At 37.2% G+C, this 15,931-nt stretch overlaps 1 protein-coding gene across 1 annotated transcript; it reads left to right on the top strand.

Moving 5' to 3' along the window:
• The first annotated feature begins 1,124 nt into the window (after positions 1–1,124).
• LOC121744452 lies at positions 1,125–5,423 on the top strand. The gene has a single exon (XM_042137992.1). It carries the CDS (start codon positions 1,621–1,623, stop codon positions 5,008–5,010), a length of 3,390 nt encoding a protein of 1,129 aa, XP_041993926.1. The 5' UTR covers positions 1,125–1,620; the 3' UTR covers positions 5,011–5,423.
• The last annotated feature ends 10,508 nt before the right edge of the window (positions 5,424–15,931 follow it).

Raw genomic sequence — 15,931 nt, 5'->3', positions numbered from 1 at the left:
TGTGCTTCCTCCGTGAGCAGTTTCTGTCTTCGTTATTCAAGTCCTAGTACGTTGGTGAGATTTGCCCACACAAATTTCAGCGTATAGTCCGGGACACCAGTCAGAAGGTCCGAGGTCGAGTACTGAAGATCTTCACGTGGAGAAGACGCAAGCTATCTTCGATTCTTGATCGAATCAACGAGGTAATTTGGCTAACTTCGTAGTATGCATGTCTTAGGGATTTTATATTCTAAAGCATGATTTTAATTCAAGTTATGAGCATGATACATGTGATAATTACGCGGATAAAATTTGTCTAAATAATCTGCTAAATAGATCAAATATATGTGATCGGTGATTTATGCACGCTTCCGCTGCCAACCCCTTCAACTCTAAACCGTAGAATTCATGCTTTAGGATTTATATTTTTTAAGCATGAATTATTTGCGTTCTAGTATGCAATTCTGGGTTAACATGTGAATAGATTAATCCCATAATCTGTCAAATAGATCATACGTCTGATTTATTTTATTTGTACAAGTCTTCCGCTGTGCAAGGAGATCCAAATCCCAACAATTGATATCAGAGTCAATTTTTGGCTCTGATTATGTGGATTAATTTAATGTTATGTGAATTGCTTAATCGCATATTTTTCTCTCTGTGGTTAATTTATGGTATGAGCAATGAATGCCGATCTTTATGGTATGAGCAATGAATGACGAAGATCAGCATTTTTGTGCTCTGCGTACGTAGTTGGATGAATCAATTCTATAATGAACAGTTGACTGCAATTAATTTCCCAATTGTGTGTTCATTATATCCCAGTAATGATTACTTGGAATCTTATTGGTTTTGATTTACGTTTGCTCGTGGAGTACAAATTCATTGAATCAATTTTTGCGCTGCTTGTTTGATCAAATCCTACATAATTGTGCGTAATTTTGATTCAAATCAACACCGCGATGATGCTGGTTGACAAAATCTCCGGCTGCGTGGGAGTTTGACGGCGCTATCCGCGTCGCTACGCCGGTAGGATTGGAGAGACGACTAGATGGGTTGTTCCGTGCAGCGGACAACGGCAATCCGACTCCGGTGGCGAGATCAAGGGCAGTAGCAGCTGCGATGAAGCAGCTGCAGGAGCAGCTGAGATGACGTCAGATAACTGTTGAGTTTATTAAACTCAATTACTTCAAGATTAAGAAAAAGTGATGAAGTAGGTGCATCACCTAGTTATTATACGTGGATGATTTTTGTTTCCTCATGGCTACATGAAAGCCACGTACCATATTGATAATTAGGTGGTGTAGGTAGTGGATTACATTTGTTTTCTTCCTAATTAAGCTATGATGATGTGTATTGTAGCTAGCTAGTTTTGAATCTCTATAAATAGGGGTAGTAGTAGTTTAATGTAATCAATCAAGAGAAAAGGAAGTGGTGAATTGAGAGAAAGAGCCGTAGCTCATAGATAAACAGTGAGAGTTTGTAGTGCTGAAGCACATCTTTTTGTTTTTGTATTTTGTAATCCTTTTGTGAGAAGCTTATTAATACTTATCCTCCATATTTCATCCTTGTTGAGTGCTCCTATATTTTGTGTGTCAAATATCCAACAAATCTGGTATCTAGAGCCACTCGATCCTACCTATGGCGACAACGTTGAATATGGTTCAACCCCAGATTCCCAAATTAGAGAAACACAATTATGGGAATTGGAGTATTCAGATGCGAGTCTTGTTGCAATCACAAGAGTTGTGGGATATTGTTCAAGACGGCTACACCGAACCTGTCTCCCAAGAAGCCGAAGATGCCCTGACAAACAACCAGAAGAACGCCCTCAAAGATGCAAGGAAACGAGACAAGAAGGCATTGTTCAATATCTATCAAGGTATTGATGAAACCACGTTCGAGAAAGTAAGTGCAGCCACCACGTCAAAACAAGCCTGGGAGATTTTGAAGAATTCTTTCACTGGTATTGATAAGGCGATACGAGTTCGACTGCAGATCCTACGTGGCGAGTTCGAAAGTTTGACCATGTCTGAAACGGAGAGCATTTCAGACTATTTCGCAAGAACATTAGTTATTGTGAATCAAATGAAACGGCAAGGAGAGATAGTTGAAGATGTTCGTGTCATTGAGAAAATTCTTCGTTCCTTGACGTCAAAATTTGAGCACGTCATTGCGGCTATCGAAGAATCAAAAGATCTCAACACTATGTCAATCGACCAGTTACAGAGCAGCTTGGAAGTCCACGAGCAACGCATGAAGAAAAAGACAACTCCGTCACTTGAGCATATGCTACAAGCAAAGATGTCGATACAAGAAGACAAGAAGTTTGAGCCTGGGACATCACGTGGCGGATACAACCGAGGTAGAAGCCGAGGACGAGGCTATCGTGGCCGAGGAGGACGCGGCCAAAATTATCATTACGAAGGAGGACGTGGCCAGAATTACCAAAATCGAGGAGGACGAGGTCAGAATTATCAAAATGAGGGAGGACGTCAAAATTCCACCTATCGAGGCAGAGGTCGGAATTCTTATGGACAACGAGGACGAGGAAGAGGACAATACAGAGGCGGTTATTCTCAAACCTATAATCAACCAGGGTTTGATAAAGCAAATGTCGAGTGCTATACTTGTCACGAATTCGGGCATTACAGCTATGAATGTCCAACAGCCGGAAATACCAGATCCAACCAACAAGTCCATTATGCCGATGGTGGAGACAATAATGAGCAGGTAATTTCAACCTCTCTTTTTACTCATAAAGGACTTGAGGGTGATCAGTGCAGCACGTGGTACTTGGATACTGGAGCTAGTAACCACATGTGCGGGAACAAGGAACTCTTCGTGGAGCTGAAGGAGACATCTTATGGGGATGTTACTTTTGGAGATTCCTCCAAAGTAGCGGTGCAAGGAAAAGGTAATATCTTGATTAAGTTGAAGAATGGAAATCATGGTTTTATATATGACGTCTATTATGTGCCTGCTATGAAGAGCAATATTTTGAGCCTTGGTCAATTGCTGGAGAAAGGATTTGATGTTAATATCAAGAATTCTTATTTGTCTATCAATGATGCTCGAGGTAGTTTGGTTGCCTGTGTGAAGATGTCCAAAAATAGATTATTTGCATTGAACATGAAACATGATATGTTGAAGTGCATGAATACTATTGTTAAAGATGAATCGTGGTTATGGCATTTGCGTCTTGGACATCTGAATTTTGGTGGTTTGAAGCTTTTGTCTTCAAAGAATATGGTGTTTGAAGAAGCTCAAACATGGAGCTGGGAGGATAAAAAAGTTGCAAGCTCGTCAGAAATTGTACCTGATCAGCAAGAAGATGCACGTGAAGTTGAAGAACCTGATTCACCAACATCATCTCAAGGTCCAGTCGGAAGGCCAAGAAGGATGTGCAATCTGAACGATATATATGAAGCTACCGAAGAAGTTGATGAAGCCGTGGAGGAAAATGTGAATCTTATTTGTTTTTATATGGATGCTGATCCTATTGCTTATACAGATGCTGCACAAGAAATGAAATGGAAGATTGCAATGGATGAAGAAATCAATGCGATTGAGAAAAATGATACTTGGTCGTTGACAACACTGCCAGAAGGCCGAAAAGCAATTGGTGTGAAATGGGTGTTCAAAACAAAGAAAAATGCCAATGGTGAAGTGCAAAGGTACAAAGCGAGGTTAGTGGTGAAAGGATATAAGCAGAAGGCCGGAATTGATTATAGTGAAGTCTTCGCTCCTGTTGCTCGTCTTGAGACGATCAGATTATTTATCTCGCTGGCAGCCCAACACAATTGGAAGATTTATCAGCTCGATGTGAAGTCGGCTTTTCTAAATGGTTTTCTTGAAGAAGAAATTTATGTGGAGCAACCTGAAGGTTATGTGAAACGAGGAGCTGAGAATAAAGTTTACAGATTGAAGAAAGCTTTGTACGGGCTCAAGCAAGCACCTCGTGCATGGAATTCCAGAATTAATGAGTATTTTCTGAAGAATGGTTTCGTGAAGTGTCCCTATGAACATGCTCTATACTTGAAGAAAGATGCTAAAGGTAACATGTTATTCGTTTGCCTATATGTCGATGATCTTATTTTTACTGGAAATTGTGAAACAATGTTTCATACCTTCAAGAAGAGCATGATCAAGGAGTTCGAGATGACGGACATTGGTTTGATGGCACATTTTCTGGGAATTGAGGTAGTACAAAATGAAGATGGGATATTTATCTCTCAAAGCTCATTTGCAAAACAAATCTTGGAGAAATTCAAAATGGAGTCCTGCAATCCTGTTAACACTCCCGTGGCGATCGGTCAAGAATTAAGGAAGCATGATGGTGAAGCTGAGGTGGATCCAACTTACTTCAAAAGCCTCGTTGGAAGTTTACGATATATAACGTGCACTAGGCCCGATATTCTCTATGGAGTTGGATTAATCAGCAGATACATGGAAACGCCGTCACAATCTCATTTGAATGCAGTTAAGAGGATTTTGCGCTATATTAAAGGTACGCTGAATGAAGGTATATTTTATCCCTTTAATCAAGAAGTTAAGCTCATTGGTTATTCGGATAGCGATTGGGGAAGAGACTTGGATGAAAGAAAGAGCACTACCGGCTACTGTTTTTATATTGGAGATGCTGTCTTTACTTGGTCGTCAAAGAAGCAAGCTATAGTGACACTCTCAACATGTGAAGCTGAGTATGTTGCAGCAAGTTCAACGGTGTGCCATTGCATTTGGTTGAGAAATTTATTAACTTTTCTGGGATTCGCGCAACAAGGCCCGACAGAGATACGTGTTGATAATAAGTCTGCAATAGCACTTGCTAAAAATCCAGTGTTCCACGGAAGAAGTAAACATATTGATACTCGTTATCATTTTATTCGGGAACACGTGAACCAAAATGATGTGGAGCTAGTGTACTGCAAGTCACAAGATCAAATTGCTGACATTTTTACGAAGCCACTAAAACAGGATGTCTTTAGAAGATTGAAATTTATGCTTGGCATGAAAACCTTGAAGAATTGAGTTTAAGGGAGGATGTTGAGTTTATTAAACTCAATTACTTCAAGATTAAGAAAAAGTGATGAAGTAGGTGCATCACCTAGTTATTATACGTGGATGATTTTTGTTTCCTCATGGCTACATGAAAGCCACGTACCATATTGATAATTAGGTGGTGTAGGTAGTGGATTACATTTGTTTTCTTCCTAATTAAGCTATGATGATGTGTATTGTAGCTAGCTAGTTTTGAATCTCTATAAATAGGGGTAGTAGTAGTTTAATGTAATCAATCAAGAGAAAAGGAAGTGGTGAATTGAGAGAAAGAGCCGTAGCTCATAGATAAACAGTGAGAGTTTGTAGTGCTGAAGCACATCTTTTTGTTTTTGTATTTTGTAATCCTTTTGTGAGAAGCTTATTAATACTTATCCTCCATATTTCATCCTTGTTGAGTGCTCCTATATTTTGTGTGTCAAATATCCAACAATAACAGCAGCCATGGGACGACGAGCAGGCTGCCCAACCTTTGACGTCCAACGGCGCTGACGGAGACGTCTAACAGATGTGGCGATCCGAGTGGGAGCTGAGCTGCGGAGTTCCGAGCCTGCCGGAGGTGGCTTCCCGGACTCGTGAGGCGACTGCAGGGCAGCAGCAGCATCGGGAGGCAGGTTGGGCAGTCAATTCCGCAGCGAGACACTAGCGCCGGGCAGTTCCGCGAACTGGCCAAACTGGCGAGCAGTTTGCGATGGTACAGCTCCGGCGGCTACGGAGAGCTGCGGCTGTAGTTCGAGTGGGAGCCCTTCGTGGGCAGTTTCCCAGACTCGAGATGATGTCGCATGGCCTCGTCTCGTGACTTCGCTTTCCAAATTTTATTAGGGTTTCTAAATCCTTGGATTCAATTTTGGAAATAATTCAAGATTAATTTGGAAATAAGATTTGAATATATTTTTGTGGATTTTATATATTATATGAGATTTAATTATGAATTAAATCATGGATTAATTAGATTCTTTCCTTATTTTATGGATTTATATGGATTTTATTCCTAGATGAATCCTAGTCATATTTGGAAAGTAATAATCTAATTTTTTATCTATATTCTATGGATTTATATGATTTATTCCTAGAAGTCATATTTGGAAAGTAATAATCTAATTTTTTTATCTTTATTCTATGGATTTATATGATTTATTCCTAGACAAATCCTAGTTGTATTTAGATAATGATAATATTATTTTATTATTATCCGATGAATTTATTCATATATGAGTTCTAGATGGATTTGGATAATAATAATATAACATTTTATTCTTATCATATGAATTTATATAAATTCATTCATATATGAGTTCTAGATGGATTTGAAGAATGATAATATAATATTATCTAATTCCTTGGATTTATATGGGTTTACTCCAAGAATAAATCCTAGATGGATTAGGATTAATATTAATATTAATTTATTTTTATCCTATGGATTTGAATAGATTTAATTCTATTAAGACAAATCCTAGATAGAATAGAATAAACATTAATCCAAGTTATCCTTATCCTTTGGATTTATATCCTAGATAGATTATAATAAAGATAATATATAAGAAAATCCTTATTTAATTGGATTTAGATAAATTAATTTATCGAAGAAATCCAAAGTAATGTTTGATATATTCTGGATGTCTGTTCTAAATAGAATTAATATTTGTATAAATCTTGGTTGATAGGATTTTATTTATCTTATGGATTATGATGGAATCGTTTCTATCTAGTAATATCTTAGTACGATTTAAATAATGACAATCCTAGATCAACGTTATCTTGAATTGAAGGATTTGATTTTATCGAAATAAAATCTAGAATAATCCTAAATGGATTTAGATAGTTAACACTATCTTGATAAATCCTAAATGAATTTGGATAATCATCATCCATGATAAAACTTAATTATTTAATTGATTCTCCTTTGACTAGAGAATCAATTAAATAATTATCGTTAATTATCCAGTGTGTTTAAATGCCATGCATTAAATGGATTTATCTGTTTATTTGGTGTTTATCTTTTTAAGTGGATTATGTTCCTTATCTGCTTATGTGATAATTATGCAAAAACCATATAAAATATCTAAGCGATAATTACAAGTGCGTTGTATATGGTCTCCATAGATTGGTTTGCAAATTTTATGAAGTCAGTTCTGATATTATCGCCACCCATTATGTGGGGACAATAATCCTACGAAATAGCAAGTTCATATGGACAGACTTCTTAAATATAAATAGGGTGAACTAGAAAGTAGTTTCTAATATTATCGCCACCCATTATGTAGGAACAGTAATCCTAAGAAATTACAAGTTTCAGAAGTTCGTACAGAATTTATGAGATAGCTTGATTTTATTATCATCACATGAGCATTGTTATGGGAGTGTGTTGTAGAAGCAAAATTCTGTAATGCTAAATGTGATGGTCGTGCTTAGGCAACATAAGGTGGCCATGCCATTATGTGGTCTCTGGACTATTCGTCGGTGTTGTGACCAGTAAAAATGTTAAAGTTGTGAATGAGTTTTGACCTCTTTTGGAGGGTACGTGTTTTCGATTTTACAGTTGCAAAGTACATAATTGTTTTTTGGTTATTTGCGATTATATAGTAAGCATAAGTATGTGATAATAAGTTTATTTGCCAAATCTTCATTATGTCATTCAATATTTTGTCCGCGATCTTTAAAGAAATAAACTCGAATGCCAAAATTATATAGACAAGAAACGTAAATGGATAAGATTCTCATCGCTAAAACTTGGAGTTTATACTCAATGATTCATGTCCCCCATATCCTTGACATAATTCCATGAAGATTGTTCGAGAATGCCTTTTGCATGTACTTGACAAGTTCTTTGAGGAATAAGGTCAAACTATTTTCTTTTAAGTAGCACGACAAGTCTTGGTTAGTGACGATGAAAGATGGATATCAATAGAATCTGTCAAGATGATTCGATTGGAATATCCTAGAGGGACAGAATGTTTTGAGGAATCTATTGATCACTCAAATAGTTTTCTGACTTAAGTCATCGCCTAAAGTAATAAGAAATAACTAGAGGAAGGTTTAACTGAAAAGTAGAAAACCTTCAGAATATTAGTCATTATATTACTGTTAGAGGAAAGTAACATGATAGATGACGAATTCATCAAGGCTGTGGTTTTCCTAAGTCCTAGTTCATTTAAACGAAAGACTAGATATGGAAATGGGAGAGCCTGAATTAGCATCAAAGTTTGTTTAAAGCGAGTGAAGTTGCTTTGTAAGTTGGATTGACCTCTTTTAAAGAAGGACAATGACTTACATGATAATGCAACTTCTAAGTAAGAGATCTTGATCCAGTTAGGCTTTTGTTGCAGTGGGAGCTATTAACGCTCAAATATTATTTTATGGTTGATGTTTAAGACATCATAGTATTGAAACAATATAAATGCAACAAGATTGAGTATGAAACAACACATCAACTTCTTAAAAAGTGAATGATAAAGTATTTATGGCTCTTAGTCTTAAGGCCAAGAAAATACTTAGTTATTGTTCAAACTGATCTAGACTATCAAGATTTTAACAATATATTTGGTAAATAGCTTGACAGTCGAGAATGTCTGTTTGATGCACTGTAAGTTAGAATCATTTGATTCAGATAGAAAGACTAGCAAGTCTCAATGGTTTACACCAATAAGGAGACGAGCAATGGGTTATGATCCGTAGTGGGAGTCTAATCTCCATTGACGAATCCAAGCATTCTTCTAAAGAATGGGATAGTAATATAAGCAGAAATCGAAGTCTTTCTAAGACAAGTTTGATTAAGTGATGAGTTGTACTCATGAAAATCTTATCATTGATGGGATAAGCGTTAGATACAACGAGATACACCTTAAAGAAACTACCAACATCAGTACCCTCTTACAAAACACGAGTTGTTGACCAGAGCGACTCTAGTCTACCACATCTCAAGGTGTAATGATGTTCTAACACATGTTGGAAAGGTATCCAGTAATTGGAGTTGAGTACTGATCAGACATGTTTTAAGGTTGTCCCAAATGAAGTAAGATTATAAGTTCTGTAATCTTCAAGAGATGAGCTAAAAGCCTAACAGCGTGATAACTCTCAGGACAAAGAGAGATATCAAATTTTCCACATTACCAAGGAGTCGTACCATTAGATACTTTTGCACTAATAAAATCAATTTCAACACCTAAGATTGTAAGAACCATGTCGTAGTGGGAGCGTTCCTTGGAACATAACAAGTTCATGGGTCTAAGAATGTCGCAAGACTCAGTCTTAGATTAACTTGAACATAATCCCATTAACTACAATATAGCATTGGTTCATTTGCATATTCATCCTTGGAAATGTGATAGATTCCAAACTACAATCTTAGATAGACAACATGTTTTACAAGACTTGCAATACTAACTACAGGTTGTGTCAGTCAGTGGGAGCTAGTACAATTGCAAGTGTAAATGTGGATCTCAAATGGCTAGACAATGACAATGGGTTATACCCAAAGAGAAGAATCTTCTCATCTGTCGTTGCCAAAATTTGTTCAATCCTACTGTCTATCAGAACTTACATAAATTAGAATGTATGTATTATGATTGTCAAGATAGCTTTCTCTTAATAGAAGTCTTGAGGAAAGCATCTACATGAAACATCCTAATGGGTATGTAATAAAGGGCAAGAAACACATGATTAGAAGCTTATGAAGACCCTGTGGTCTTAGGCATGAATCTAAATCAGAGTATATGTGTTTTTATCAAAATTGTTAAATGTTTTGAATTTGACTTGTGCCCTAAATAGTGCTGTAAGCATAAGGAAGTTGAAAATGCATTAAATATGGTATTATTGGTACTCTACGATGATGAAACTACAAAAGTTGCAAACAACTAAAATTGACATCTGGCATAGGAAACTGGTTGTCTACCCAGTTTAAGATAAAGGATTTAAGAGAAACTAATTACATTCTAAGCATCTAAGTCTTTAAGATTGCTAGAAAGAATGTTGAGATTCTCTTAGGAATCCTATATCTATACATTACTTGAAATATTTTAGTATTGGAAATTCCATGAAAAGGATTTTACCATTCAAGAAGGAGTTGTCTTGTCTCTAGTAAGTGTGGTTTGACACTTAGTGAGATCAAGAATGATGAGACTAGTTTCAGAGATAGATGTCTCATATATACTATGATGTGTACTAAGTTTGATATTAGTTGTGCTTTTGCATAGCTAGCATATATCATATTAACCCTGGCAAAGGACTTTGATTGAGGTAATGAATATACCATAGTACTTGAGAAAGACTAATCGCTATATTCTAGTTTACCAGTCATTCATGTAATGTCCTTGGGGTTACACTGACTAAGTCTTATGACTAATCAGTGATCAAGTAAGTCATCCTCATTATATGTGTTTACCTTAGGAGTATACTCCTAGTAGCTTTGATCGTAAGTTTGAGTATGCCTATGAGTATTCTTACTCTAGAAAAGGCTAACTCAAGGGACACACGAGATCATAAGCTAAGCAATCACAAAGAGAGATGAAATTAATTAAAGATCAAGTACGCAGCAAAGACATAGTGGTGACAAAGATATGATCAGAGAACAACCAAACAGATTTTTTCACAGAAAATGCCTTTGTGGCAACATGTTTCAAACATGATGTGAAATGAATGGTAGTTCTATATATCTAGCTCCAATACCTGCTTTGTGTATAAGTAGGAGAGTTTTTGGCAGTGGGTATACTCGAAAGCATGTTTTGAGTATAAGTGGGAGATTGTTAGGTTTAGTATACTGAAAAGCATGTTTCGAGCAAGTTTGCACAAGTTCACGCGAATAGAATCTTGCTTGTATACGGAAAAACTCTACAATTCACTTTTAACCTGATTCAGTATTAGTCGAGCAGTTTGTACGAATTGAGTCAGTATATTATTACATTGTGTTTACTTGTGCGTTTATAAGATGTTTGATAAAGTAAACAAAGCATAAGTCTTTTGCTTAGTAGACTGGTTGTGAGCGTCGTCCACTTTAAGGTAACTACAGTCGGTTCTATGCAATGCTTTGCAGAAGAAAAAGAAGAATTTCACAACCTAGATAGGCTTTGGCTACCTATCGCGAAAGGTTGCAAGCATTATTGAAATAAGATGACGTTGGTATGGTATAGCACTGAATGAATCTAACAGCAAGACGTGTCTTTATGATATATACTGAAAGACTATGTCTTGATAATGTAACGACCCGCTAAACCGATATTATTAGAAACAATATTATCAGCTTGGTTATCTATATAAGTGACTTTTAGGCGATTAAATCCGAGCTACGATAGATTGTTGTTGTTGTTTGTTTGATGATAGGAAGGTGAATAGAACACGTAAATATATTACACCTATATGAATATAATAAATAAATAAATAAATAAGATCCCAAAATCAAAATTTTAATGTCCGATACATCCAATAAAAGTACAACGAAAATTTAATTTAATACATCCTACGTTCTAAGCAAATCGGGTACTTCAGCGCGGGCAACCACGAGCTTGAACCGGGTTCTTTCCTACACCAAATTAAACAATAAATATACAAATAATATAATAAAGCAAATTAAACATAAAGAAAAGGAGTAGATAAGATTCGATCCTGAAAGATCATATTTTCGACAACAACAATTAATGCTGCATTAAAACCGTTCCTTCCCCCTCACTCCATGAATCTCTCCCATATCTATCAACCACATCCTCTCTATAATACTCCTTCACAATCAGTTTTTCCCTAATTTCAATTCTATGCAACAAGAACTCACAAGAACAAGAATTATCTACTCAATCAAATTCAAGAAACCGTGAACCAAACTTGAAAGACGGAGCTATCGGTTGTTTTCTCAAACTCTGTTCAAGGTATAATCCCTCCCAACTCCAATTCCTTCTTAGAATATCATACGGAGCATGCCATATAGTTTAGAACTCAAATATCTACTAGAACGTACCACTCAGAAATCGAACCAAATTAAAAAAAACCAACACCGAAACCAACACCGAGCAAACTTTAATATCGAATACCTGCTGTGATTAACCGAAAATGCGAAAGAACGTAATTTTGAAAGTGAACTTATCATTTTGGTGAAAATCGGGGTGGTTCGGGTTTGTATCAGAGTCGTTCGGGGCTGATTCGGGACTGTCCGGATACTTGCGGAGTTGCACGAACGGAGGCTGATCGGTACAATGGCAGCAACGCGCACAGCTGCGGAAAGAGCTGTACGAGGTGATAACGGGATCCACGGCGCTGGGGAGGCCCTCAGTGACGGCGGCTGAGGTGGATCCGCGGCGGGAGCGGATCCGCAGCGGTGGTGGCGGCGGCACGGCAGAGAGGGAGACGAAGGAGAAAGGCGACGCCTTTCCCCTCAAATTGTGACTCCGCCGAGAGGGAGAACACTCTCCAGAGGAGGGCGTTCGACGGGGGGAGTGAGCGGCGAACGATGAGACATGCAGCGAGCAACGTGGCCGGCGACGGAGAACTCGTCGGAGGATCCGTAGATAACTCAGGCAGCAGCATTTCTAGAGAGAACTCGGCGGGAGGCTCAACGGAGAAGATGAAGGCGAGACCTTCTTCTGTAACAGTATGGTTCTTTTCAATTTGGGGGATGAGATAGAGAAATAGGGAATGGGAGAGAGAGGCGTGGAGAAAGAGGGGATTTAAAATTGGGTCTTTTGTTTTCTTTTAAAAAAAAGAATTGGGCCTTTGCTTTATTTAAGAAAATTGGGCTTAATAAATTAATTGGATGATCTATTTAAGTTGGGCTCCACTTAAATTGTTTTGGGGCTTTAGAATATTAATTTGAGAGATAAGGTGGAGAATTTGGGTTTTGTAAAAAAATCTTTAGGTTGATAATTGAATTAATTGTGGGAAATTGTTTAATTAATTTTAGAATATTTCCAAGGCTGAAATAAATATAAATTCTCGGTGGGAAATTATTACGATAAGTTAATCATGGGATTAAATAAATTTTTAGGAGTTATTTACTGAATTTCGAAATAATTTTGAAGTATGAATAATTTATCCCAAGTCCGGAAAACATATAATTTTTCTTAAAAAAGGGAAATAGTTGCGATAATTCAATTATGCGCTTAAATAAATTTTGAGATTTTTGTTCGATATTATGATGGAAAATACGAGGAGCCAACGGAGGAATTATGGACGTAAACGGCCGACCAGCATCGCCCCGCGATGCCTCGCGCGGCCGCTAAGGAAATGGAAAGAAGGAGGGAGACGACGTTCTCAAGTCACAGAAATAATTATGTTTAATAAAGAAGTACTATTAATTAAATTTCCCAATTTAAATAATATGCAAGCTTCTAAAATTTTCTATCGGTGAACAAATGATAAAAGAAATAAAGTAGGGGCATGCATTCCTATAAGTATGTGAATTTCTCGAGTCTTATTAGTACGTTGTTTGTTTTCAAAAGGCAATCTCCGTGAGTTAAGGGTGGAGTCAGGAAAATTCAAGTTAAGGAGTTTTAAGCGAACGAGGTGAGCTTTCTTATACTAAAACTACAAATCATATTTTATGAGAACACGAACACATGTTCGTGATTTTTTTTAAAGATGTTGTCTTGCCATAAATGTTTTTGTATGATGCCTATCTGTTTGGCTAAGGCCAAGTGAATTATGAATGATGATATAAGTCGAATTCGGGTCCCAGTGAGGGTGGTGTCCCCGCTCGGACTAGTGTACACAAGCTTCCTCTGACCGTGAACGGCAGAGCAGGTGACCGTGGAAGGTGGCCACCTTCCCGGCACAAGAATACCTCTGACATGATGGGCAGAGAAGGTGACCGTGCGAGAATACCATCTCGACGGTACAATGTGATCAGATATGGCTAAGTACCGGAAAAAGGGGTTGCAACCCAATGTGATATTTTTAGTAAGCTCGGGTCTTTTCAACAACACCCCGAGTGTTACTGTGACGATGGCTTGACAATATTTTCAAATGTATATGTGTAATTTTCGGCAATGTGTTCACTGAGTACTTTTTGTACTCAGCCCTGCATATATTTCTAAATGTGCAGGTTGAGCAGCGAAGTGGTGGAGGAAGTGCTATTGAGACAAGACATTTAATTCAGTCAGATTTTGACTCTCGGAGGTTCATGTCTTCATACATGGAACCGCGTTCATTTGCTTCCGTTGTGCTTCTTAAAAGACTCAAGTCTATTTTGTTCAAAACTCTGATATTTTGAAATTTTTACAAACAATTACTCGAGTTTTGATGATCGAGTATCTTTTCTGCTATGTATCAGCACTTGATTAGTCATGTCTCGCAACCAATGTTTGATTTTATTTTCCCTAAATTCTTTTCCCGCTTCTTATACCCCCATCCCTGGTCACGGTTCCCCGACTATGCTATCCTTAGCAAGTGCGGTCGTGACAGAGTGGTATCAGAGCATTCTTTCTCGCTCTGAACCCGAGAGTCTTCTTTGAAAATCTTTGGTCTAGCCTTGTTCCACTAGATTGTCTAATCGATGAAAATGCTCTTAGCACTCCCACCAATCGCGCTCAATGAGGAAAAAGGTAACTTGTTATTTTTCAAAAGAAAGTCAAGATGTTTGAAAGTTTGAAATGGAGAAATAACTCATGCAGTTGATTTGAGTGAACTGATGAAAACACTAAGTTTAAAGAAAGAGTTGATGTTTCTTGATTTGATAGCGTGCTTAAAGAGAGAGTTAGTATGTCTTTTCTTGGCTAAAGACTGTGAATGCATGAATAAAAGAAATAACTTTCCTAAATGGAAAAAGGTACTGAATATGAAAGTATAAAGTATACCAGTCTGGAACCAATTGGTGAAATGACATCTCTTTTTGAGTTAGTCATTGAATCATGTTGCTAGAATGGGGAAATCAAAATTTCCAAGAACTTAGAATACATAGTTATGCGTTCCTTCTAGAACACAATATGAACTCGAACTTAGAAGTACAGTATGAACATTTCTCGCTTTCCCGAGCGACGAAAAGAAAAGGACACGATAAGAAAGAAACATCGAGAAAAGCAATCCGACATAAAACAAAACGATGTTTCTAGAAAGATGATAGAGGTTGGATGCCATTTTCTTTCTTGACAATCCAATCACTCCAAAGGATCATACCCTTGATCCAACTAAGTGATATACACATACATAGCCAAAGAATATGATTACAATGTAAACAAAGAACCTAGCTCTACAATAATAAGTAAACAGAAACGACGTGTTACGAGGATGAGCTTTATGACGAACCGAGAGTACCAAAGAGTCATAATCTCCACATATGGTCCTTTGACGTGATCGTAAGGTGAAAGTAGCTTGTGACCAAAGTTTCCCATAACTCATTTACCATCCTCTATAAAGAGTTAAACAACGGAGTATCACCATTGTACTTAACCAAGAAGATTCATCAGCCACGCTTACTTAGATTCCCATGAATTCCATTTTCTCGCATCCCCCTTGATCAAAATCACTTTTGTTGAATTAAGATATTAAATGCCTTCTTTTGCAAGGTAATGTGCCATTATTTTCCATCTTCTATGTCAAGGTTGTGAATCACTTTCAGTTTTGAGCTTGCTCCTTATGTTTTCTGATAACCTCCAGTGATTACGGTCCTTCTTTACTCATCCTGTATAAAAGCAATACATTGACTCTCTGAGTTCTTGCCACCAAACTCCTATGCTAGGAGTTACTTTATTTATAGCCTTCGGAATGAACATGTTTTCCTAAACTATTGTCTTTTCAATGATAATATATTCTTCAAAGATCATTAGTAGACCTTTAGTGTGTTCAAAGGTGCTTGCTGGAACTCGTTAATTTATAAAGAATAGTCACCTCTTCTTAATCCCACTATAATTATTCCATCATGCTTGAGCTCTTTAGCAACTTCAAGTCTAAAGTAATTTGCTCTCTTCCCGAACTA

Source organism: Salvia splendens, chromosome 8 (assembly GCF_004379255.2).
Source record: "Salvia splendens isolate huo1 chromosome 8, SspV2, whole genome shotgun sequence".
NCBI lineage: Eukaryota > Viridiplantae > Streptophyta > Magnoliopsida > Lamiales > Lamiaceae > Salvia > Salvia splendens.
This window is presented reverse-complemented; position numbering and strand designations above follow the sequence as displayed.

Coding starts and splice junctions, on each gene's coding strand:
- LOC121744452 (XM_042137992.1), top strand. CDS start 1,621: ATGGCGACAACGTTGAATATGGTTCAACCCCAGATTCCCAAATTAGAG.